Source organism: Pan paniscus, chromosome 3 (genome assembly GCF_029289425.2).
Source record: "Pan paniscus chromosome 3, NHGRI_mPanPan1-v2.0_pri, whole genome shotgun sequence".
Lineage (NCBI taxonomy): Eukaryota > Metazoa > Chordata > Mammalia > Primates > Hominidae > Pan > Pan paniscus.
In genome coordinates this window covers 36,362,767-36,389,946 of record NC_073252.2, presented here as the reverse complement: position 1 = coordinate 36,389,946, position 27,180 = coordinate 36,362,767, and the positions used below count along the sequence as shown (strand labels likewise).

Here is a 27,180-nt window from a genome sequence, read left to right as displayed (position 1 = left end):
GATCAAGTAAATAGTTGCATTCTGTGGCAGATTATTTTTGTCTTTTTCTAATGGAAACCACACCCCTTCCCCACAGTAGCACATACAGGTGACTATGATTGCACATTAAAGATGAGAGGTTATGTTAATAAAAAGGAGAAAAGGGCAGTGCAGAACATCACTATGCAAGTTGCAGACTTTTACAAGTATAATATATTCTTTTCATTGGAGTTTCAGCACTGGCAAGAAGCATGGCAATTATCCAGTTATTTGGATCACATACAGAGTTAGAATTTGTATGCACCAACTTCAATTTTATTTTTCTCTCAGCTTTATTGGAACTTGGCATACTGGCACATTACCTGATACTTCATTTTCTTTTTCTTAATTTTTAATTTTTGAGATTACATAGTAGATGTATATATTTCTGGGGTACATAACGTATTTTGATATAAGCATGATAATCACATCATGGAAAACGGAATGTTCATCCCCCAAAGCATTCCTCTTTTGTATTGCCAACAGTTTAATTATACTTTTTTAGTGGGACATTCATTTTATTTTTGTCTTTCATTTTCTAAGGCTAACATTGTTATAGGTTTCCCTCAGTTAAAGCTAAACAATTAAACATCTTTAGTAAACATTTGACATAATCTAATATAATGCAAAATATGAAAGGGCCAGGCTAAATTATTCTTTGAGGCAGTAATGGTTTTTAGAATGCTATATCCAGAAAGATGTAATTTGAGCCCAGGCATATCTGTTTCATTGATTAGCAAAAAATGTCCTTTGGCATTAATGAATGAGTTGATCTATTATGTCATCCCTTGAATCTGTAGAAATATGCTTAGCTATTATGAATGCATTCCAATAAATATTGTGCATTACATAGCTTTTACTTCCTGAATGTACACTGACCCTTTCTTGCTTTCTAGCTAGCAGTGTGCTGCAATATTTTTCCTCATCAACATTGCAAAATAATACTGATGCTCTCAGCAGTCAGGCATACTCTCTGTTTTATTGCATTGTGGTGAAACATGGGGTCCTTGGAGTTGATTAGAGGATAGTAGAGAGGGGTAAGCAAATTGGAAATAAGATCTCCATATAGATGAGTTAATGGTCCGTCATGTTGCCCAGAGGGATTGGGCTGGCCACTTAATTGTGCTATTAAAGATGTTTAAATTGTGATGTGAAGAATATACCCAGTCTCCATTCTTAGCACCTGCCCCTAACCTTCCAAAATAAAAGGGATAAGATTAAATTATACCTAAGAAAAAACTTGTAGTAGTATTCAAATGTCATAGGTTAATGAAATAATTTTACTTAGCTTTTCTGGAAGAGTTTAAAAAATTTTCAATAGGGTTAATGGAAACTCTAGGATTTTCCTGGCCTTATGTTTCTGTTATTAGTTATTTCTAAATTTTCAAAATGTCACTGATGTCTTAAATCACATATAGCACTTTGAAATGTTTACATCATTTTTCCGTTTAGCATATACGATAACAGAAAGGAGAAAATAAGCGAGGACAAGGTGGAAGATATTTGGATACCTCGAGAGGACAAAAACAATTTTTTGATAGACACTGCTTCTGAATCAGAATACTCAACAGTAGAAGAATGCTTTCAGAGTTTAAGAAGAAAAAATTCAAAGGCATCTAAATCTAGGACTCAAAAAGCCTTGATTTTGGACTCCGTTAATAGGCACAGTTATCCGTTAAGCTCAACAAGTGGAAATGCTGATTCATCAGCCATTTCTTCACAGGCAATATCTCCCTATGCCTGCTTTTATGGAGCATCTACAAAGAAGGTTAAATCAGGATGGCTGGATAAACTCTCTCCTCAAGGGTATGTACGTATTCATTTATTTCATAAGTGGCATATTTTTAAAATTTCAAGTTTATTCATTTCTAAACCTCCAGGGTTGCTGTTCCCCCACTCCACCTCCACACACACACATACACAGAGATGCCATTTTTAGGGACTTTCAGCACACTTTTGCCAGTGCTATTCTTTAGACATAAGGAGAGAGATGTGCAATGCAATGCTGCATTAAGGTCCAGAGTCGCAAATTAAAATAGAAAGTTATGACCTCACATCTAATTTCTTAATGTTACCTTCTAAGTTCGCATCAAAATGTGCTAATCTGTGTCCCAGTATGTAACAAAGAAAAACAAGACAGACTGAGTTAGTATTACTCAGCCCACACTGTTTGGCTTTTGCTCATATCATAACAGTGTTCTGTTTGAGAATACAAGGCTTATTGTTGTTAGGGAAAAGTACATCTTTGTTAGGTTTAGGTCTTCACTATTATTGATATATTGTTTTGATTTTTGTATGTTACACAGAAGGTCAGAGTCCCGTGAATATTATACTTTTCTTTGGATTTATCAACAAATGTTTACAAAGAAACTTTTGTCCCTTAAGCATTTTACAGTACTGAGAAATCTTTAGGGAAGGATTATATTTAATTAGAATTGTTTACTGGCATCCTAATTTTTAGATGTCTTTTTGAAATATTTACTTGAAATGTTTTTCATGAATTATTACATTATTTTGAGATTAAAGCTTTCATGTATCAGTAGCTAATGTGGTGAGTCCCTACAGTGTGCTGGTTTTCACTCCTATTCTCTTGAAATGTGTGTCATTTCTAGAAAGGATTGGTTTGATCTAAAATAATTTTAATTGGAAAAAAAAACTACCAGAAGCAGCATCAGATGACTAGTAGAAGCAGGAATTAACATTTCAAAAGATAGCAAAACACCCCAAAATTGTATGGTTAGCAATTATATGTTAATACCTTATATATTTTCATTCTTTTAGGAAATTTGATTTTGAATAAACCAAAGCAGATTACTTCTTACTATCAGCTATGTGTGTCACTTCTTTCTGGTTACATTATGATGACAAAACCCTCTGCTTGTTCTTTTTAGTCCTAAGTATTATTGGTAAGTGCATATTCAGATGTCGAACATGTGGATCAGTGCTCAGGTCTAAACACTAGTGGAATGAATCAGTGAACTTGAATATTCTTGAATCTTTCATTTTTATAAAATCCAAGTATTTAGGGAGGTCCAAGTGCTCTCTTAAAGTATCACTGGAAGAAAAAACAGACTTTGAGTACAAAGCCCCCAGCGGCTGTGGTTTCCTGTGCGTCCCAGGTGAGATCTTGCTCTTTACAGGGTTGGTCTGTTTATGCTCCAGGCACATTGAGAAAGTTTCACTATTGTTGGCCACCTCTGGGACAGTTACAATATATTCTGTCTCTCTTTTTCAGAACTTTGACTTTCCATTCTTTCTATTCTGAACCTGCCTAAGGTTAGATGCTGTAAGTTTTCTGGATTTATATTTTTCCATTTTAGGGGAAATAATTGCATTTTCTGTCCTAAAGCTCCCCCCTACCCCACCCCCAACCAAAATACCGGGATGAATGGATATAAGAAAATAAACCAAGGGGCTTGGTATATCACCAAGAAATTTTAAAACACTTCTACGTGATTATATTGCTATGACTTGAAAGAAATATGTGTAGCTGGCCAAAAGGCATGCATTCATTAAATCAGAAGTAGAATCGAGAATTTTTCCTTTCCTAATTAGGCTCTGTAGGCTATTGTGAGGGTTTAAGATGTTCATTAAAGTAGACAAAGTGATGCCTACCCCTTCCTTATGCAGTGGTTGCTGAGTTTCGTTTAACTCATGGCTGCGTGTCTCTTTGATGCAGATAGCACTGATTGAGATGGGATTCCAAACTCCATATAGCAGGTGTCAACAAACTTTTTCTGTAAAGGGTCAAGTAGTAAATATTTTAAGCTTTATAGTCAAATGGTCTCTGTTGCAAGTATTTAACTCTGCAGTTATAGCATAAAAGCAGACGTAGCCAATATGTAAGCCGATGAATGAGGCTGTGGTCGAATAAAATACAGAAGTAATAAAAAGCAGAGGTCCTCCTTAGGGGCCTCTGCATTTGTAGTTCTTTCTGCCTGAAATGCTCTTTCCCCAAGAGTAACATGGCTTGAACCTCTCTCAAATTCATGCTATAATGTCTCCTTTGCATTTAAGCCCTGGCCACCAAATTTACTACTACGACTGTTGCTCTCCCCTGCCACCCCATCACTCCCTTAATTACTTTCTTCTACAGGGCTTACAGGCCAAATGGTTTATTTATTTCATACAAGCTCCGTGGGGACAGGCATCCGCATTGCTTTTCTTGTGCTGTGATAGCCTTAGCAGAACATTGTCTAGCACGTGGTAGATGCTTAGGATTTCTGTGGAATGAATCTGTGAGAAACCTAGCATTAGACATATTTTTCTTTTAATTTTTCTAAAACAGCAATTTATAAGAACATTGTAATACAAGCTGCTGAACTCAACAACATATTTGTGGATGAAAATTTCCAGGAACCATTGATAATACTGATAAACATTAACAGGGTAGTGAACTCTTGGGTTTTCTTTTTTAATAATTGTTTCCCCCTTAAAGACATGCACATAAATTATCAAAATACAATTGTCAAAATACAATTTAAAAACTAACAGACACATTCTAGTTTATACTTTTTCAAATAGTGTTTGAAACTGTCTTTTATTTAATGAATGACATTAAGCAAAATAATCACATTCACAATCTGAGCTTATTTCGCATGGTTGTCTATTTACTTTTGAAATGGAAATGCCAATTCTGAATCAATGCCTAATATGTGAACATTGCCCAATATTTAGTTAAGAATATAATTGCATAACACCATACAACAAAAGAAATACTGAAACATTTCCAGTTTAAAATATGAAAAGTTGTTTAAATATTTGATTGACCTAAATATAACAACCCTAAAACTGGTGGTTAAAAACTGTGTGAAAGAAACAATAAACTGTTGAATTTGGGGGGCTGTATTTCAAACAGGTCAAAGCAGATGAAAAGCTTAATAAGTGATACTTGCTTTTAAAAACCTCTCACTGGGTTTTGAGGATTAAAATAAATCATCTTCTTCACTTTTTCTCAGCTGTAAATAATAAACTTAAGCTTTTCAGCAGATTTGCATAGATGCAAATATGAAAGACTGGATATAATTTATTCCAACATTTCCCAAATATGCATCTCAGAAGAGAAATGTTTGAAGCTGTTGTAAAGAAAAGAGAACATGGTTGGATGGCTGTGCCTCTTCTAGGAGATGCATAAATTAACATCTCCAAGAATATCTGCAATAAGGAAACCCTTTTGAATTTTTACATTACTATTTTCTAAAGATGTTTGTGCGTTCAGCATAACACACAGAGCATCTTTATAAAAACTGCACTGTATATTAAAGAATTTCTATTTTACTTGAAATGTTTTAGGACTTTCTTACTTGGGGAAATTCCTCTTTTTTTAAATTTAACTTTTTTTTTGGCCATGAGAAGGACTGATGTTGCAGTGTGAGCCTGAGACAGCTAAAGTTGATCATGTGAGGTTAAGTCAGCACTTGGAGGTGGAGGAGGACACAGATGAGCAAGATGTGTTACTTGTCTTTTTGTAGCTTCCATTTAGTGCAGAAAAGAAATATATATGTGAATAGCGATAAAACCCAAAGACAAAAGTATAATAATTGGAGCAAAAAGGTCTGCAGAGTACAGAGTCCTGAGGTTACCAAGGGTTGAGAAAGCATTTCTTCAAAGACCTTCCTGGAAGGAGAGGGTAGCAGTTGAATTGCCCTTTGCAAAATGGATAAGATTTTAACTAGCATTTTTAGGTAAAATGCTCTTCTGTCTACAGGGAAAGGCACTCATAGAGGTGATATCTCGATGTACTTGAGGGTTGAGATAGTGAGCAGGTGGAGGTTGGAGTTATTTTATTGAAGATGGACAGTTGGGTTCTAGGACCAGGAGAGAGAAACTGCCAGTGAAAAGCATGTTCAGAGAACAGGTAACTAGGGAAAGTGAAAAAGCCAATAATCAAATACAAAGGAAAGGTCAGAGCTCAGACAACGACTGGCAGTCAGAGCTCCCAGAGGCCAATAGCCCAAGACCTGGGAGGAGTTCAGAGCTTATGCTGTTTGTGTCTTTGTCAGTGACTGGTTTCCATGTCATCATCCAGTCTCCAAGGCTCCTTTACTGGAACAGTTCCCCACCTGGCTACGCAAGTGTTTGAGTGCCTTGGGTCTCTTGGTATGCTTTCTTGGGGCTGCGGTGAAGGCAGGTGTTGCAGAAAGTTGGCAAGTCCATGTTTGACTAGGGTGTTATATGTCAGTCACCTTGTTGATCTTAAAAGTGAATCCGAAATCCTTGATAAAAAGTATGTTTTCTTTTTAATCTGCAAATTAGCTGGGCATTTCTCAAAGCACTAGCTACTTGTAAACATTGTGCCAAGGAAATAAAAAGCTTTAATATTTTTGTAGTTTGAGGAGGAAAAAAGTTTCATTCTCCATAAAATTACCTGGTTAATTCCTTTCAGCCATCCTTGCTGCAGAGAAGTGAATAGGGTTTGGAATCAGACAGACATCATTCATTTGCTGTGTGACTCAATTTCTTAGAACCTCCATTTTTCACATAAATGTGTGAGGTCAAGACTATCTCTGTGAAATCATTTGGAAAAGTAGGTAACTTTGGGCCTTACTCTTAATTGATGCTCAATAAACCTCGATTTTCTTTTTTTTTTTCAGGACACCATTTTATTGCAGAGGACCTTAAATAATGTTACTATGAGTCCTAGTCAGTTCATACTTTGATAAATACAAGGCAAAGAAATCATATGTTCACACTGAACTTTCAGAATTCATTTTTTTATTGTTTTAAAAGCGCATAGTTTAAATGTCAGAAAGTAGTACATAGCTTATTAAAAAAAAGTGACATTTCTTCCCTCCAACCTCTTCATAAGAGGCAGCCACTTTCAACTCTTTTGTAGTTACTTTAGCATTTGTTTTGTATGTCTTATTGTTTTTATACTGTTTTTTTTTTAACTTTTCAATGTTAGGGATTAGCTGTTGATGTACCACCATGGAAGATCATATTTATTCATTTTAACCACAGTTCCCTCCTTCCCTTCTAGACACAATTCCTATTATCCTTTTAAAATAGTTACATAAAATATTTAGATATCTGTAATTTTGTTTTATAGTATAACTATAAAGGCTACTCATTTTTGAACAATGTAGCATAGTATGATTATTTTTTTTCATTGACAATGTTTAGTTTTTGTTGAAATAATAATTGTTGATTTTTTTGTTTGCTTGATTTTTTTTTTTTTTTTTTTGAGATGGAGTCTCGCTCGGTTGCCCAGGCTGGAGTGCAGTGGCTTGATCTTGGCTCACTGCAAACTTCACCTCCTGGGTTCAAGCAGTTCTCTGCCACAGCCTCCTGAGTAGTTGGGATTACAGGCGCCCGCCACCACACCTGGCTAATTTTTGTATTTTTAGCAGAGATGGGGTTTCACCATCTTGGCCAGGCTGGTCTTGAACTCCTGGCCTCGTGATCTACCCTCCTCGGTCTCCCACAGTGCTGGGATTACAGGCATAAACCACCGTGCCCGGCCTGTTTGCTTAATTTTTAATATGTGTACTCATTCATCTGAAAATTCTTCCTCAACATATGAATCTCTGAAGTAACCAAAATAAATATACCTATCAATTTCATCATCCTATAGCCCGCTAAGAAAACTTTAGTTTGGGCTGGTTGTTCCCCAGGCCGAGTGCACACTAACATCTTGGGATTCCCTTGTATCATCTTTGGGATTCTCTATGCCTCTCTCTAGTGTTTTTGTCTTTCCATCTTTTCTTTAGATAAAGCACAACTCTTTGAAGCTTCCTGAGAAAAGGTGGATAGGGAGTCAATGTTTTCAGATCTTCCATGTTTGAAGACGTCTTTTTCCCCCCTAAACATTGTTATTGTTGGTTTATTATGTTTTAGAAATCTTAACTGGAAATAATACTTCTCCAGATCAGTAATTTGTATTCTAGATCCATAGTAATCTAGAGGTAGTATTGAGAAATCTCATTTTTGATACTTTATACATAGCCTATTTTTCAGTTCTTGGAGATTTTCTTGTTTTATTCTTCAATTACTTTTCTTCTTTCTAGAATTTCTGATAGTTTGGTGTTGGACTTCTTGCCCTGAAACACTGATAAAAATCCAGCTTTTCCATTTTCCCTTTCTGCTCACTAGGAAGTTTCTTCAGTTGTGTTTCCTAACCCAGTTTTTTTGTTGTTGTTGTTATACTGTAATTAACATACAAAACATTTTCTTTTGACTATTCTTTTTATGGCATAGTGTTACTTTTTCACAAATAAATCCTTTTACTTCTCTGAAGATACTAATACTTTTTTTTTGAAGCTTTCCTGTAGAGTCTATTTCTTTTTAACTTTTTGGAGGAGTGGTTTTGTCCCTATCTTTTACCTTAGTGGTATTTTTCTCAAATGTTATGTTAATCTTGAGCTGTCAATTTAGAGTAAAATACTGCAAAACTGATTGGAAGCACCGTAGGCTCTGATGGGCCTTGCTATTTGTTTCTTGTAAGACGATCATGGTAGGTTTTTTAGTAATGTATTTCCATACAGAAGCCTCATGCTAGTATCTTTTAAATGAATCTTCTTCCTGAATGTTATAGGCCTGGTAACCAGTTTTTGTTTTTTGTTTTTTTTTTTTTTTTTTTTGAGACACAGTGTTGCTCTGTCACCCAGGATGGAGTGCAGTGGCACGATCTTGGCTCACTGCAACCTCCACCTCCCAGGTTCAAGCAATTCTCCTGCCTCAGCCTCCTGAGTAGCTGGGATTACAGGCACACATCACCATACCTGGCTAATTTTTGTATTTTTAGTAGAGATGGGGTTTCTCCATGTTGCTCAGGCTGGTCTTGATCTCCTGACCTCAGGTGATCCACCCACCTAGGTCTCCCAAAATGCTGGATTACAGGGTGAGCCACTGCGCCAGGCCTGGTAACCAGTTTTTGGGTGGCTCATGTGGGAAAGTGGACTTTGAGTATTGATAGTTATGATGTAGACTTTTATTTGATTCCTCTGCTTGAATATAGCCATGCCTGAGTCTCCCAGCCCCAAAACCTCCTGTTTTATTCTCTCCATTGAATAAAACTAGACTATTATGTTGAGTGAAGGTGGAGAGACAGTTTTCCAACAGTGAGAAGTAGGGGAGAAGGATTCTGTGATGTTGGAGTGCAAGTCTACATCTTAAACTGCCTTTCAATATATCCATTATCAGCACCTCACCCTCACTTTCATAGTCACTTCCAGAGTTACTTGGTGTCTATTTCCTGAGATTTTCAGAGGTAATGCAAGAGTAAATGTGTTTTTCTCTTAATTTAATCTAATGCTGGATTAGCGATCAGTTCACATCTCTCCTTCTGTTTCCAGATTTCTAGATATTGTTACTGTCCTCGACTTCTCTGGTCAGTGTTGATTTGCAGGCATTTATTTATTTTTATTTATTTCTTAACCATTTGATGTCTTTTAGTGAGGTTTGGGGAGGAATAGAAGTAAATGCAAGCTTTTAACTGAGATTTTTAACTGGAAGCTGGTTCATGTTGTATTTTATATAATATGACTCCATAAAATAAAGAAGTGTGAATCTTTTAACATAGCTTTTTATACACCACTTTATGAAAGCACTAAGCTCTTTGTAGATATTTTTAAAATTGGTAGTTGCACACTAAAATTCAGGCTTTATCATTGACTTCCAAGAATCTTTTTAGCCCCTAGAATTTTATGTTCAGTACCTTTTTTTTCTTCTCATTTTAGGATGTAGATATAGCAGAGATGGAAGCTGAGATTGAAGATACTTTTTTTGTTTTATTTTCGTTTTTTGGCCCCAGCTCATTTGGTTCATATAATCTTGGAAATTGTTATTTTGGTTTGCTCAAAAGTGAGAAAATGCTCTTTAGAATAGAGAAGTGCTGGCATTTTATAGAAATATTTTAGTAATTCCTTGCATCTTTCTCTCTCTAAAATATTTTGTTACTGTATCATTTAAAAGTCTTCTGCTTCTTAAAAGAATAATTGGATAAATAAATAGCTGAATAAAAATGAGTAATTAGATAAATAAAAATAAATACGTATGGAGATTGTAGTCCTAGAAAATATTGGGTCTCATTAGGGTTAGAGGAGGGAATAACATAAAATATGCTGTGATTCTTTAGGGCTATGTAAACAAGGCAGATGAATCTGGAACAACATGGTGATTATACTTTTTCCTTTGAGATTGTTTAGAATATTTGAGAAGTTATGTTTTTCATTGCCTTAAATGGCAGGATTAATAAAAGCCATAAATTTGACTTAATGTCTTTGATGTTCTTTCAAATTGTGTGATTTTTAAAGGTGACAATTTGGTAGCTTCTCACACCTTAGATTGGTATCATTGTTTAGTTAGCATGCTTGTTAGATATTAGGATTTGTTTTTTAAGCTTAAAGATGTAATCTTGAAAAAAAAAAACTCTGCTGGCACTTAGGAATGAAATTAAACAAGAGTGCCTCTGTGTGAGTACTTCATAAATAGAGATTTAATTGTGTGTGTATACAGTGTTGTTAAAAAATAATTTTTAAGAAACACATTTTGAGACAACAAAAACTGATACCAGATGGTGAAGCTGTTTTTATGAAAGCAGTTGAAACGTTACACCACCTGCCCTACCAGAGCTCAAGGGAAGAGTTTATAGAAATCTGTTCAATAATACTGCACAGTCTTATAAATTATTCGAAAAAAGCTTCTTAAATAAATGTTTCCCTTCAGAACCCTAAAAACAAAATGAGATAAAACTCAGGCTAATGTGTTTCATGTCTGCTTTACCTTTTTTCCTGAAGGAATTCTGAAGTACTTTGCAAGATTGAACTCACATATAAAATGTAGAGGTCAAATGTTATTACTACCTACAGGGATGTCCTGGGTACTTAGCTATAAAATGTACTAATGTCTGCTTTGTATAGCAGTTAAGAGCAGTCTTTGGGAAGACACTCCCAGATATGTTCTTTATTAGCTGTATGACTTGGACAAATTATTTAAGCAACCACTGCCTCTGTGCCTTCATCTCTAAAATGGATATAATAATGTTACCTGTCTCACGTGTTTGTCTGGAGGATTAAATGAGTTAATATATGTGTGTGGCTCTACACAGTTCTTGGAAAAAAGGACTATGTGTTTGCTATTTTTATTACCAAATGTAGTACCAAATAACTTCTTTATTGACTGCAACTTTAAATCTATTTTCTGTGCAATAATGCATCATTATTTCAGATCTAATTTGTATTGTGTGGTAGCCGGAACATAGGCTAAGATGGCATTGTCTTGTATACATTATCTTTTCCTGTTTTTTAAAATTTGTGAAGCAAATTAAGCTAGTAATTGAAATTTAAAGATACAACTTCAGAGAAAATTTTTCGAAGTACTTTAGCAAATTCTTATAGTGTATGTATTAATTATATGTAATTACAATGAAATTAGTTGCCGGATAGTGAATATATGTTTAAAAACACATGAGAGGAGTATTGAACTTTTGCATAGAAAATTCTTAAACATTTAGTAATCATTGATATTTATTAATTTAATTTTACATGGGCAGTTAGAAGCACAGGACTTCTCAAGCTTTTCCTTTTATTATTTAGTTGAAATTTTGATTAATTTGTAAGGTTTACCAGTATGAATTAATCTAACTTTCCATGTGCTAGAAAAGAGGAGGCTGGGCACGGTGGCTCACGCTTGTAATCCCAGCACTTTGGGAGGCCGAGACAGGCAGATCACCTGAGGCTGGGAGTTTGAGACCAGCCTGACGAACACGGAGAAACCCCATCTCTACTAAAAATACAAAATTAGCTGGGCATGGTGGTGCATGCCTGTAATCCCAGCTACTCAGGAGGCTGAGGCAGGAGAATGGCTTGAACCTAGGAGGTGGAGGTTGTAGTCAGCTGAGATTGCACCATTGCACTCCAGCCTGGGCAACAAGAACAAAACTGTGTCTCAAAAAAAATAAATAAATAAATAAACAAAAATAAAAAAGGGAATAGTGCTGAGAAAATGATATAAGTGTAAAGTTTTATCTTTAATTAACTAATTATTGGAATTCAGTATTGAAGTTCACATGTGGAAAACAACTAATTGAATGTTGATAGTTTTAATGAAAATAGGTTATTCAATGTTTATATGAATTTAGGTTTAAAAATAAATTGGTTATTTAACATTTTTAAATAGGAGAGTATCAAATGCATACATTTTAAATAACCATATTTAAATTTTTCTTTTTGTTTCCAGCTTTATTGAGATGTGATTTTCAAAGATTATATGTGTTTAAGGTATACAATGTGATGATTTGATATCCCTATATATTGTGAAATAATTAACACAAACAAGCTAATAACAACTGTCACCTAACAGAGTTTGTTTTTGTGTGTGTGTGATAAGAACACTTCAGATGTACTGTCTTAGCAAATTTCAGGTGTACAATACATTATTAGCTATAGTCACCATGCTGTATGTCAGATTTCCAGAATTTATTCTTATAACTGAAAGTTTGTAACTTTTATGTGGTATCTATGTATATGTGGAATCTAAAAAAAATACACTCATAGAAACAGAGTAGAATGGTGATTAACAGGGACTGGGAGGTGGGGTTAAGGGTGAGATGTTGGTTAAAAAGTTTTTAATTTGGTCAGGCGTGGTGGCTCACGCCTGTAAACCCAGCACTTTGGGAGGTCCAGGTGGGCAGATCATGAGGTCAGGAATTTGAGACCAGCCTGTCCAATATGGTAAAACCCTGTCTCTACTAAAAATACAAAAATTAGCTGGATGTGGTGGCATGTGCCTGTGGTCCCAGCTACTCCGTCGGCTGAGGCAGAAGAAACACTTGAACCCGGGATGTGGAGGTTGCAGTGAGCAGAGATTGTGCCACTGCACTCCTGCTTGGGTGACAGAGCGAGACTCCACCTCAAAAAAATTTTTTTTTAAATTCTAAAATGTATTTTGAAATTACATGGAAATTAATGGTAAACTTTTCAAGCGTTCTGTAGGCTCTTATTTATTCATTTTTTTAAAAACAAGGTAGTGATGGCAGCGGTGACCCATCTGGAGCCGCTGCTGCCATCACACTGGCTGCAGCAGAGAGGTGTGGCCAGGGCTGCATACTCTACAGAGATGGCGTGAGCCAAGGACAAGTGGGAGCCCTGCCCCTTCCGAGTTGGTAAGGTGGGAGCTCCTCGGGTGCAGCTGTAGTTGCCAAGCTTTGGCTGTGGGACCCAGGCCTCCCACTCCATGGAGCAGACAGGAGTCCTGCTCTCCTGGGTGTAGCTACAGATGCCCAAGTCGTGGCTATGAGTCCAGGCCTCCCTGTGCTCTTGGTGGAGGCTGGAAGCTGGCAGGAGCCCTGTGTTCCTGGTTGCAGGAGCCCTGTGTTCCTGGTTGCAGCAGCCTCTGCCCAAGTCAGGGCTGCAGAGCCAGGCATCTCTGCAGTCTTGGGGACCAGAAGGCCACCCCCTACCTACGAAAGCTCAAAGGTGTCTGCTCCAACTGCCTGGTTTCTCCCTGTTCCCGGTGTCCGCTCCTATCTCAGAGCAAGATTGGGGCCGGGGCCAGGTACTGTCACAGCCCATCTGGATCTGTGCACTCCTGAGGAAGTGCTGACATGCCAGCTCCCTGCTGCCTCAGCCCCACTCTGGACTTTGGGTCCTGATGAGCATGGGAGGGAGGAAAGCCAAGGGAGCGCTGAGGTCAACTCAGCACTGGCCTGCAGACACCTCTTGGCATGAACAGCCTGGGCACCATGAACAGCAGCAGGAAGTGAAGCTGGGCCATGGGCAGAAGGGGGCAGGTCCTCAGTGAGTCCTCACCTTCAGGCCAGGGAGGGCCTGAAGGGTAGGGGCCAGCTAGTCCTGCGGACCACAGTAGGAACTTGTGGTGCCTTTTCTGGGTCTGCCTATGGCTGCCCATGGACCAGTTGGTGCGCACTTCCTCCCCTGAGGCCCATAAAAGCCCCCGGATCAGCCAGAGCTGCGCAGACATCAGGACGACCAGCTGCAGGGAGGAGCTACCCATGGCCAGGGCCTACCCTCTGCTGATAGCTGCAGACATCAGATGACCTGCCTGCAGAGAGGAGCTCCCCACCCAGGACTACCTCTGAGCTATTCTGTCACTCAATAAAGCTCCTCTTCGCCTTGCTCACCCTCCACTTGTCTGCGTACCTCCTTCTTTCTGGACACAGCACAAGAACTTGGGACCTGGGAGATGTCGGGGCTGAAAGAGCTGTTAACACAAACAGGGCTGAAACACTTCGCCTTCTCATCGTGTTATGGGTGAAAACAAGGAGAGAAGAGCTGCGGCCCTTTGGGGAACCGAGACCTGGAAGCTCCCTGAGGCAGGGCTGTGACTCCCTCTTTGGACCTCTTAAGTTCCTGGAGTCTCAAGCTTCCAGCCGCCACCATGTTTCCTGGTGGCAGCCATGGAAGCTGCTTCTGGTGTGCCTGGTCCAGCTGCAGCCTTGCAGAGAGCCGGTGCCCATGCAGACACCTTGTGCTGGCTGCCCCGCTGCAGCAGCTGGGGTGCCTCACTGTGTGCAGCGGCTGGACCCCATGCTCGCTTGCTCACACACCCCTCACTGCTCCACACCTGGCTCGCCATTGGCAGTGATGGGATCCAGGCTGGTAGCGTGAGCCGAGCACAGCCTGCTCAAGCCAAATGGATGGAACAAACCCAGTCGGCCAGAGCAGAACTCAGGCAAAGGTGCCACCAGCCACAGAGGCTTCTGGCCAGAAAAGCAACACCCTGAGGATCCTGCAACAGTAGTTTTACAAAGTGTTTGTTTTGTCATATAAAAATCTGGTTTTTAATATTTGCAAAAATAAAAGTAAGGATGAAGTTTTTCAGTAGTGTTTATTTCTATATTTATACAATAGAAATTCAAGTAAATATCTTTCAGTGAAAAATACATTCATTCGTTTCTTCGCTGTACATGAGGAACTATGATAGTCACTGGTTTTATATTGATGAATGAAACAGAAATGGATTCTGTACTCAAGGATCTCAAAGTCTGTTTGATGTGATGGATATATTTACCCTGATTGATCATTACACATTGTATGCGTATATCAGAATATCACATTTACCTCATAAGTATGTCAATTAATATGTATCAATAAAATGCATATTTTGCAAAAAGATAAGGAAGGCTCAAGAAAAAGAAATCTAGTATGGGTGGTATACGAAGCCAAAACAAATATATCATTACCCATTCTGCTTAGTGTCATTAAGTAAAGAAATGGAGCAAGAGAACAAAGAGACCTAAATGATCTATGCATAGTCAGGAATGGTCACTTGGTGAAATGACGTGAAAGATGAACTCTCAAGAATAAGAAGGAGCCAGCCATGTTAGGAGCAGACAGGCAGCATTCCAAGCAGAGACAATGGCATATGGGAAGGCCATGAGGCAAGAAAGAGTCTGGAGAAGAGAGGCAGTGCGGCCAGAGAGTAATGTCCACAGAGTATGTACCCACAGATTTTGATGGCTGACTGGATGAATGCATGACCACAGAAGCCAACTTTCGATGGTAGGAGTGCAGAATAGCTTTCTCCACCTGTAGGGCAGTTGTTCTTTCATGTTCTTTCATCTGCTACACCCTGTGGTTTCTCATTCCATTTCACTGTGGGCTGGGATTTGTCTTATTTACCTGTCCCTTCATAGAATGTTAAAGAGATTTAATAATCTTTAAAAATATTGAGTTAAAAATAGATGAAGACATCAAATAGTCACCTGGCAGTTGAAAAAAATTAAAATAATTGGGAGAATATCTTAGGAGCCGATTCTCTCAGAGGCTGAGATTTTCCTCAGAGAGCCAGTGGTGGGGTGTGTCCTTTGCATTATGAGCGCCTGAGAGGGGAGTTGTAGCTAGTCAGATGCTGCATCTTCGACTGATCCTTAAGCCTAACACATAAGTAAACTATCGGCCCTCCCTCTTCCCCTCCTCCTTTTTCTGTGGACACAAATATTAAGTAACTGGATGATGCCTCAGACACAAACTGTCTATCAAGATGGTGATGGAATTCTAAGAAAGTTTTAAGTGTTGGAGTGGCTGCAGTTAATTTTAAGTAAGACATGTGAAAATAGGTTGTAAACCTTTTACACTTGATGTTTTGGCAGGTTTCAAAACTTTGAATTTAATTCTGCATGTTCTGAAGTTTTCTTGCATTCCCTCAACCGTTCTTTTAAAAGATGCTGATTATATGAGTGCTGATCATTTGAGTTTTTATTTGTCTGTCATCCCACCCATGGTGCCAGAAGGACTGGGCTTTTAATCATGTCACTCATTCCTTCAGCAAATTCTTTTTCAGTGCCATATTCCTCTCTGTGTTACTTGCTGATCATACAGAAGGAAATAAACATTGTCCTTGTAAAGCATAAGACCTGGTGTGGGAGACAAACATTAAGCAAATAAGCAAATATATAAAATTAGAGGTTGTGTTAAGTGCTATGAGGAAAAGTAGAGGGTATTGAGAGAGAGAATAACTTTGTTATCCACTTTGGATCGGGTCATCAGGGAAGGGATTTCTTTGTAGTTGGTTTAGATGTAACTGAAAGATAAGGAGTCAGCAAAGGGAATAGTGGGGTAATGGGAGGCCCTAAGGGCTCTATCCCCCACAGATGTTAATTATTTTTATCTCAAAATGGAAGATTATATATGTAATTGAGCTCTAGCTTACTGTCATTCCCAGTGTGAAGTGGGTTGTGTCCCAAAGCAAAATCTTGATTTACTGAATTACTGTTTGGATTGTGTTAGAAGGTATGTATTTCTCTGCCTTTAAGTGTGGAAGAGATAAATATGAAATGAGCAAAAAGTGACTAATTTATCCAGTGATAATTATTGTGTTTGGTTAATATTTCTTTACCTTTCAACGTTTAATGCTGAGAATTTAAGGAACCCTGTGTTGCTAGAAAAAGTGAAAACCAGATGGCTCTAACACTGTTGGATGTTGCAAAGTGAGGAAAACCCATTGCAGACAGGCCAAGAAAAGTTAAATTCTAGAAGCTGAAAGATGAAAAATAAGATGGAAAGAGGGCTGGGTGGTCAGTTGTGGTAATATGCTTTTAAAGTAATTTTTTTTTGAGATGGGGCTCTCACTGTGTTGCCCAGGCTGGAGTACAGTGGTGCAGTCATAACTCACTGCAGCTTCCACCTCCTGGGCTCAAATGATCCTTTCAACCTGAGCCTTCCAAATAGCTTGGACAACAGTTGTGCGCTACCATGCCTGGCTATTTATTTATTTTTTTTCTGTATATTTTGTAGAGACAGGGTTTTGCCATGTTGCCCAGTGATCCACCCACCTCAGCTTCTCAAAGTGGTGGGATTATAAGCATGAGCCACCACGCCTGGCCAAAATTTTTATTTTATATTTTTTTTCTGTAATTAGAGTTAAATATGAAGTGGTTATATGCTTTTAAGATCTTTACATGTAAATTTACATGTTCTTATTACTTCGTAATTAATTCAATGCTTATATGTGAAAATGTTGTCTGCACTGAAGAATCTCAAAAATTTTTTATATTTGATCAGATTTGGTATTATTTTATCTTATGCAGAACATATTTGCTAACAATTAATTTGGGAGGCTTGCTGTGTTTCACTTGCATAATAGATGTGTGGCTGGGGAACCAGCCCAGAGACAAGCTCTCTACACTTCCTGAAGTTCTTTTTCTATTAAGTCTTCTGAGAGCCAAGAAAAGTTATGCCAACTCCTTGTTTTAAACATTTCAGAAAATTGCAAAAGCATAAGGTAGACAGAGTTGATATTTGTTTAGAAATAATATTTTTTAAATTTTTTAAAAAATAGGAAATTCGTTTTCGTATATTTTCTGTGTTAAAGACCAAAAGTACCTACGGTTGTCTGCCTTCAGGGAAGGAGAATATAAAATAAAAATAAAAAGCAAGCCTAAGTAAAAACAGTTCTTCACTTCTTCCTTATATAGTCAGAAAAATAGTTTATTTTTTCTTTTAAGCCTGAAACATGTGATATCTTTTTTTGCTTTTGTTTTTCATGTCAGTAGCCATTTTAAACTACCTTTGCCTTTCATATGATCATTTAAAAAATATACTAATCTTTCACTGAATTTTGAATGCTTATAAATGATTCTGTATATTTGTTCAGGTCTTTTTCAGCTTACTCAATCAAAATTCAATATGTTTTCCATGTAAATCCAATTGACAAAGCCTTGTTATTTTAGTAAGATATTTATGCCCTAAAACAAAAATCAAGGAAAAATAAAATAGATGTATAAGCTTAATGAGGGATGAAAGCTTATATTATCTTCGTGAAAGGATTATCTTTATTGTTAGAAATGGGTTCAGTGACAGTGTTTCTGACCACATTTTGTTGTGCACCGAACCTTACAAATGTGTGCGACAACCCTGTTAATTTTGTCATTAACAAAAAATTCCTGGGTCAACTGATTAGAAAGTACTATTATGCTATTTTTTCCTATGTGCCATGGCCAAAACTGTGTATTATCATAGCCTATTGTTGTCTATGCTGTTTAACATTAAATAATAATATATTTACACGGTTACATTACAAATGAACTTAACAATCTAAGTTCATGGTACTTGAATGTAAAATAACAATTTCATATGTTTTGCAGAAAACGCATGTTTCAGAAGAGATGGGTGAAATTTGATGGCCTTAGCATTTCTTACTACAATAATGAGAAGGTAAATACATTTTACAGTTTTCAAAAATTGCTTTTTTATGCATACGAGGTGTAAACTCAGCAAGCAGTTTGGTTTTTAAGAATAGGAGGTAGAGTCTCAACATGAAAAGAATTTGAAGTTGCAACTAATAAATATATTACCATATGCTTAGTTAATTAAAATCAGATGATTTTTGTCTTAAGTATGTACTTTCTCTTAACACACTAATTTTAAGATTTAACCACATGCTCTTTTTTGTAGCTCATAATCTAACATAATTTTCTCATTATTTGGAGATTTCCACCCCCTAATATTGGCAATACCTGTGGCTCTAATAGATATTTAGGCTTCTTTTTATATATTGCTTCTTTATTGCTGCAGGACAGAAGAATATATGCTTTTAGACAGTAACACATACTGCAACATAACACACATTGCATGCTCTATGGCTGAGAATAATGGAAGATATAGAGAGGTGTTAATTGTTTGGTTTCACTTTGCAGTGACTGAGAGCATCAAATCGGTATAAACACATTTCTTGGAGGTTTGCAAGATGGTTGGATGAATATTTTTGAAAAGCCGTTTTCTTTTTTTTCTTTTTTGGAGACAGAGTCTTGCTCTGTTGCCCAGGCTGGAGTATAGTGGCAGGATCTTGGCTCACTGCAGCCTTTGCCTTCTGGGTTCCAGCGATTCTCCTGCCTCAGCCTCCTGAGTAGCTGGAATTACAGGTGCACACCACCATGCCTGGCTAATTTTGTAATTTTAGTAGAGACAAGGTTTCACCATGTTGGCCAGGCTGGTCTCAAACTTCTGATCTCAAGTGATCTGCCGCCTTGGCCTCCCAAAGTGCTGGAATTACAGACATGAGCTACCACGACCAGCCTTAAAAGCTGTTTTCTGTTTTAGCTACTATTTTTTCTAGTTTGCTTGTACATTTGAGTGTTAAGACAATTCGTTGCCTAGGTTGAGTAGAAGGTAGTCTCTATAGCTGATGGAATCTCACTGCTGGTTTTCTCCAGCACCTGTAACCTTTTCTGGTTTGATTGAAATAAGGAGGAAAACTACTCAGGAGTGAGACAGGTTTCCATGCCATAAAACTGTTGCTGGCACTACCATTGTTTTCATTTGAGATAATTTCTAGTAACTGTGTCAAACTGGACTGTTTTTCCCTCTTTCCCTCTGTTTATTCTTTTAAAGCTCATCTCAACTGCAGTGAAGAGATGAGGACCTCTCACGTTTTTAGTTATTGATGCAATGAAAATGATGCAGCTTGGTTTGAAATTAAAAAGTTCATATAAAAATGAGATATTGCAAATCATTTAGCTTAATATTAAAAAAATTTAAGTTGTTATTTTCTGTGACACTTCATCCATTTATTGTCTAGATGGTTGGTTACATTTTGGCAAAAAAAAAAAAAAAACAGAAACACTGGATTTGGTGTTTCCTAAAAGGAGAGAGAGTTTCTGTTGTGACTCTTCTAGCAAAAGGGATGCATAGGTGTGGCCATAGCCACTATCTTGGCTGGGTGACCCGGTGTTAACAGCTATGAGAACTGAACAGTTGGGTCTTTTAATGTTTAAATGTGCACTTGAGGAGCATGTGGTTGGGCCTTTGGGAGGTAGCGTGCACAGTTACACATTCCCTAGGTTTCTTCCACTTTCTTTGAGGCCGCCAATCATGTCTCTGTAAGGACTCCTTCATTATATCACAGAAAATGGCATGATCCAAACATCCCTGATATTTTATCCCCTGCAAAGAAATCTAACTCACCCCCATTTTCACCCAGCTGTGGGCAGAATTGCCCTGTGATTGTTTCATTGTCTCAAATTGGTAGATAAATGACAGACTTGCCCTAGATATCTGTGTGTTACAGGCTCAAGGGATGCTTTAAAATTTCTTTCCTTAAGGAAAATTTTATACTCTGAAAAACACAGGCATTTTGAGCATTGTTGTCATTTGAGTATTTTTTTCTTTATTGTCTTTATCTTGTACTGTTGCAAGACAAATATAAAAATCAGCTCTACAGTGTTAAAAATTACAAGATTTTTCTTGGGATCTGATACTAGATTATAAATCAGCCATTAGATAAGCTACAACATTCTGAGGTTATAGTGACATAGTATTTTGCTTGTTAAGTATATTTTGATCACATCTGGGGAATTATTTTTTTCTATTATTCTACCAGAAATATTTACTTGTTAAATATATCATTGTTATAGGTGTGTAGGTTATTTTTTAAGGAATTGTTTTCCCTTTAACGGGATCTATTAGAAAGATAATCTTTTTTTAGTCCCTGTTTCTTTCAGTACAGTGCTACTTGACTTATTTCTAGTGACAAAATGGGTTAATGGTAACATTTTCCTCAACAAATAGTTAATTATCTCACTAGAGGGATGTTGTTATAAGTTCCTCTAATTCTTACGCAAGCTAAAATTTGGAAACAGATCACGTAGGGGATAAACTGTAAATGTTTTTAGGCATTCTAATTCCTGCTCTCTGGTCTCAGTCACTACAGACTTAGAGCAGAGGGGCTCTTACACTGTCCCCAAAGATGCTGTGCCCTTTCCCACATCCTTAGGTTGCCTGACAATGGAAAGAGGTTATCTTCCTCTTCTGAATTTCTAGAGCACTTATTGGTCTAGTTTTGGCCTTGTATTGCCGTTTTAACCTACTTGGATTTATAGGGTTTCCTTTGTTAAGCCAATCATGTCATGTGTCTCTGCCTAATGATTTTTTTAAACAGTGACTGAGTATACACTATGGGAAACTGGAGCATGTCTTTTCCTACATGTTCCCCTTGTGTTTTTGTTCTTCCATCTGAGCCTCCCTAGCCATTGCCATCCATCAACATTCTGTGCAAACATCAAACCCATCTTGTTATTCACCTCCATGAGCCTTTTCTTGATTTTCTCCAACTGTATGACATTTGAAAAATAATATGCAGGAAAATTCAGAAGAAAAACAAACTGAAAGTAGGGAGGCAAACCAGGAGACTGTTGCACTAAGCCAGGCGTTATTAGCATGTAGACTAATGTATAGGCTCAGTGGAGCCTCAGTGGAAGTGATAAGAAATGAATTTCAAGAAATATTAAAAATGAGCCATCAGAGATTGTTATAATTGTGATTGATTAGACATAGGATTCATTCATTCAGAAAATATTTCTATAGTATTAACTACATGAAAGGTGGTGAGGAATGTAGATAAATGACCTGAAGCCTATTTGGGGAGAATATATTAATTAAATGATCACACAGGTAAATATAAAGTCACCGTTTAAATCACAATGAATAATTGTTATAAAGGAAAAATCCAGGTTGCTGTTAGCTTAAATTAGGGTTATCTGTGAGGATGAGGGGTCTGAGAGAATGTGCTGGTCAGAAAGGCTTTCTTCAGGAAGATATATTTATGCTGAAATATGAAGGTTGAGGAGGCAGTAAGTATGTGCAGATGGGTGTGAAGACAATTCCTTGCAGAGCAAACAGTGTATGCAAAGGCACTGGCTTGGGTAGAAATGTGATATATTCAGGAAACCTCAAGAAAACCAATGTGACAGTAATTCACAGTTGGTGAGTGGTGGGGAGGAAGTTTATTCTAGATGTGGGGAGAATGCAAGCTATGTGGGTGCAAAGGAACCAGCAAAGGTCAAAGATGACTTCATTCTATTTCAGATAGACTAGAAGAGTTGATATTTTAATGGACAGATATAAGGAGAGTGTAAGTCTTCAGGTGAAAATAAATTCAGTTTTACAGTTTATGGTGCTTATGAGACAGTTACATAGACTACTGATGACTTGAAATATGGCAGTGAAATTGAGTGAAATGAATAGATAAGAAAGGAAGAGAGAAATTTTAGATTACTCTGCATAAAGTTGGTAGAGCTGGAGGACATTATATTAAGTGAAATACGGCAGGAACAGAAAGTTAAACAGCCCATATTCTCACTGATGAGGAAGCTTTTTTCAAAGTGAATCTTACCAAAGTAAAAAGTAGTAAAGAGGATAGTAGAGGCTGTGAAGGGTAGGGAGAAGGAGGACATAGGGAGAGATTTGTTAAAGGGCAGGAACTTATAGCTAGAGAGGAGGAATAAGTCCTAGTGTTCTATAGCACTGTAGGATGACTGTAGTTAACACTAATTTAATATAGTTTCAAATAGCCAGAAGGAGGATATTGAATGTTTCCAACACAGAGAGATGATGAATATTTGAGATGATGGACATGCTTGTTACCTCTTCTGGTCATTATACTTTATATGTATCACGACATCACTATGTATCATGACATCACTATGTATCCCATAAATACAAACAATTGTTATGTGTTAATTTAGAAAATTAAAAAAAATTAGTGGAAAAGGATTTTTATAGGGAGAGAAGATAAAGTAAAAAGGAGAAGAAATAAGTTGTTTACTAAGTGCTTATTTCTTGACATCCTTCTCTCTTTTCTGTATAAGGTTGCCCATTCATCTTCCTGAATCACAGCTCATTTGCCATACTCAGTTTTGGCTGCATGGGAGGACATAGGAGAGCCTTCATTGCATTGGTATTTAAGATTACATTAAAGAATGGATAGGATTTTGATGGATAAATAAAGTCCGGGATGGGAGATTGGAACAGAGCTAGTGAAGGAGAAGAAACTTAAAAAATACTCAGAGATAATGCCATGATGATATAGTGTATCTCCTTAAATAGCAGACGAGGATATCCTTCTGGTAGAATGCCATGACGCTAATGATGACTGTCCCTTACCAATTGCTAAGGCAGGAGTTTATGGCTAGGAGAAATATAAACTCAGTACTTGCTCCCTGCATGGAATGGTTTGCTGTTTTTTCCAAATCAGTTATATCTGGGACCTGCTCAAAAGTGTGGGTTCCAAGGATAACTCTGTGGAAGGGAAGAGATAAAGAAATCCCTTAAGGATGTATCCAAACTCTTTTAATATTGCAGAGCTTCTATAATGTGTCCTTGGTATGCGTTATCAGCCTCCTGTCTTTTGACTCTATGTTGTTGTCCTCTTATTTCTCTGCCTTACACTTCCGTTATTTAGTCTTTTTGACTAGAATGCCCCCCACGCACTTGTCTATCTGGTTAAAATTAAGGTTTTTTAAAAGTCGGGTTTAAATACCACCATGTTTGTAAAGATATCCCTCACAGCCTTTAAGCAGAATTGAGATTTTCCGTCTTTGTACTCTTAAATCCCTTAGTTTTTACCCAGTTTTAAACTCTTCTCTCATTGCAGTAGCTGGGTTTTCATTTTGAGGCTCCTTGAAAGTATAAGCACTCTGAATTTTCTTTCCAACACGGGGCCCAGAAAATATAAAGAGTTGAAATTGTGCAGTAGTTATCATGACATGATTTGAGAGGGTCCAGGAAAATGAAGATGGATTAAAAAGTTATCAAAGTCTTAAGAATGACCTTTTTTTAAACAAAATTTGTAATATTTATATGCTGTTTGGAAACAGAAAAATCTGTCTTTTTTTATTCTTTATTCATTGGAGAGTAAAAATTAAAATGATACAGTTTGAGGGTGAGATGCTCATCATCAGAGCTTTGAGTAACATGGTTAATTTAGAAAACCCGATATGTGTTTAAGGTATATTTTGGTTCCTAATAAGTAACAAACTCGTTTCAAAATGGTTCAGTTACAGTACCTGTTGTGGCCAGCAGATGCCTGCAAACACCATAAAATCATTTTGAGCAGATTGTTTTAAAGAACATGCTGCTGGTTTTTGGAACTCTGTATTGCTAGTTTAGTAGGATTGTTTGTATTTGATTCTTTCCCTTTTAATTCCAGATGAAGAGAAAGTTGAAAAGATCTCACTTCAAAGAAGGGGATATTTAATAGTTTCTTTTCTAGGGTATTACATGAGAATATGAGTGGACAGATTACTTGTATGGCATTTAAAAAATTTGGATTGAAATTATAAAGAGAAGCAGTTATAAATACTGTGCCATTCTTTTTTGATAAGATCAAGAGAATTTCATTTTCATATGTCTTCTCTTTTTTTCTAACCAATACAGGAGATGTATTCGAAAGGAATAATTCCCCTTTCTGCTATATCAACAGTACGAGTTCAAGGAGACAACAAATTTGAAGTTGTTACAACACAAAGAACTTTTGTTTTTAGAGTAGAAAAAGAAGGTAAGATTATTTATTTATCCCTATGAAATACACTAATTTCTGACTAATCATATTAATAAACCAGTTAGACTAGGAATGTCAAGAAACCTTTAAATATATTACTTTTTGATAATTTACATTTTAAAATTAATTTTTCAAATGCATAATGTTAAAACATAAATAAGTTGACAAGTTATTTGTTTTCTCTTTCATGCAACAAATATTTAATGAGAGCCTATTGTGTGCTAAGGACTCATAAGTTCTGGGTATACAGTGTGAAAAAAAGTAGACAAAATTCTCTGCTTTCGTGGAGCTAACCTTTGAGATGTTGTTTTGATAATGCAAAATAGTTATTTGATATGCAAAAACAATTTTTCTAACTATTAAGTTGGTTATATGGACATTTATGGCAGGCTCAGTTGTTCCCAACCTTTTTTGCACCAGGGACTGGTTTCGTGGAAGACAATTTTTCCATGAACCGGTGGTGGGGAGATGGTTCCTGGATGATTGAAGCACATTACATTTATTGTGTGTTTTAGTTCTGTTATTATTACATTGTAGTATATAATGAAATAATTATACAACTCACCATAATGTAGAATCAGTGGGATCCCTGAGCTTGTTTTCTTGCAACTAAATGGCCCCATCTGGGGCTGATGGGAGACAGTGACAGATTGTCAGGCATTAGACTCTCATAAGGAGCACACAACCTAAATTCCTTGCATGCACGTTTTACGGCAGAGTTTGTGCTGCTGTGAGAATCTAATGCCACCTGTGATCTGACAGGAGGCAGAGCTCAGGCAGCAATGCCAGCGTTGGCTATAGATGCAGCCAGGAGTGGCTGTAGATACAGATGAAGCTTCACTGGCTCGCCTGCTGCTCACCTTCTGCTGTGTGGCCCTGTTCCTAACAGACCATGTAATGGTACCAGTCCATGGTCTGGGGTTTGGGGACCCCCGCTTTAGCTGACCGCACAGGCACAGTAATCATTCTATGGTAGATTTTGGAGCATCTTTTATATTTCTTGAATTCTTTTCATCTATGTCATCTATGGGGCACTTGATGGTAAAAGCCGACCCAAAGATGGCACATGTTTTCTGGATTGAGTTTAAATGTGTACAGAGAAATCTTTTCTGAATTTTGTTTGAATAAGGGTTGGGGAGGAGCCAGAGAAATTAAAAGTTCTCTGTTGTGTATTTTATTTGACTATCATAATATGTCATTAATATAAATTCACTGGTTTTAGTAATTTAGATAATACCATCGCATTAAGAATTAGTATTTAACTTATTTTATGGACAACTTTTATTTAGGAATAGATATATAATTCAACTTGATTTTTAGAAGTACTTCTTGGTGCTTTAATTATTTGAATTATAATGGTATGGGAAATTGACTGAATACCGGATATGTGCCAGACACTTTGCTAATTCTTCATTTTCACAACAGTCTCATAAGGTTGGTAGTATTAAAATTATTATCCTTTTTTTTTTTTTGAGACAGAGTTTCACTCTTGTTGCCCAAGCTTGAGTGCAATGGCGCAATCTTGGCTCACTGCAACCTCCGCCTCACGGGTTCAAGCGATTGTCCTGGCTCAGCCTCCCAAGTACCTGGGACTACTGGCATGCATCACCACGCCCAGCTAATTTTTTTTTGTATCTAGTAGAGACGGGGTTTCACCATGTTGGTCAGGTTGGTCTAGAACTCCTGATCTCAGGTGATCTTCCCACCTCGGCCTCCCAAAGTGCTGGGATTACAGGCATGAGCCACCGCGCCCATCCATTATTATCCTATTTTTACAGATAAGAGTGTTCACCACCAGTTGGAAATGACTACAGTGTTAACTGTTATGGGGTAACATTTTCTTTTTTTTTTAACTGCTAGATTCCTGGCACATATGTCAGTGCATAGCACATAAAAAGCATTCAGTAAATATTATATACTACTAAAACGTTTCCATTGTTTCTTGGGGTACTCAATAAATGGGTACATTCCAGCAGGCCTTCACACTGGAGCAGCTTTGTTCAAACTGCGGATTACTGAGATCAACTTAGTGGTTTATGATGTCACCAGAAACACCCTCCCTCAATAAAAAGACAAACCCCAAACAGAAAATAATAAATATCAAAGTGCATTGCTTAAAGTAGATGTTATATTGTGAAACCTATCTATGTACATAGTCTATAGATGTAACATAAAAAAAGTTTCTTAGTATTTAAAAATAATGTTGAACGAAAGCTAGAGTCCCAGAGTAGGTAGGGGTCAGCAAACTGATCTGCAGCCTAAATCTGGCTCAGTGCCTGTTTTGGTAAATAAAGTCTTGTTAGATAACAACCACTGTCATTCATTCATTTCTCATTCATTCGCACTCAGTGGTATCACTGAGTAGTTGTGGCACAGACTGTGGCCGGTAAAGCCTAAAATATTTACTATCTGATTTTTCAAAGACAA

General features: G+C 37.3%; 1 protein-coding gene across 9 annotated transcripts in view; it reads left to right on the top strand.

The window, feature by feature from the left end:
- Positions 1–27,180, top strand: part of ARAP2 (ArfGAP with RhoGAP domain, ankyrin repeat and PH domain 2) — a 219,135-nt gene that overhangs the window by 72,502 nt on the left and 119,453 nt on the right. For 8 of the 9 annotated variants that reach the window (XM_055111263.2, XM_034958425.3, XM_003832149.5 and 5 more), the window contains exons 6-8: positions 1,471–1,824; positions 18,563–18,632; positions 24,630–24,750. In XM_055111263.2, coding sequence (XP_054967238.2) covers positions 1,471–1,824; positions 18,563–18,632; positions 24,630–24,750 — 545 coding nt within the window. Of the gene's footprint in view, positions 1–1,470; positions 1,825–3,273; positions 3,305–18,562; positions 18,633–24,629; positions 24,751–27,180 lie in introns of those variants that run through there. The other variant, XM_034958430.3, reaches the window with a different exon arrangement.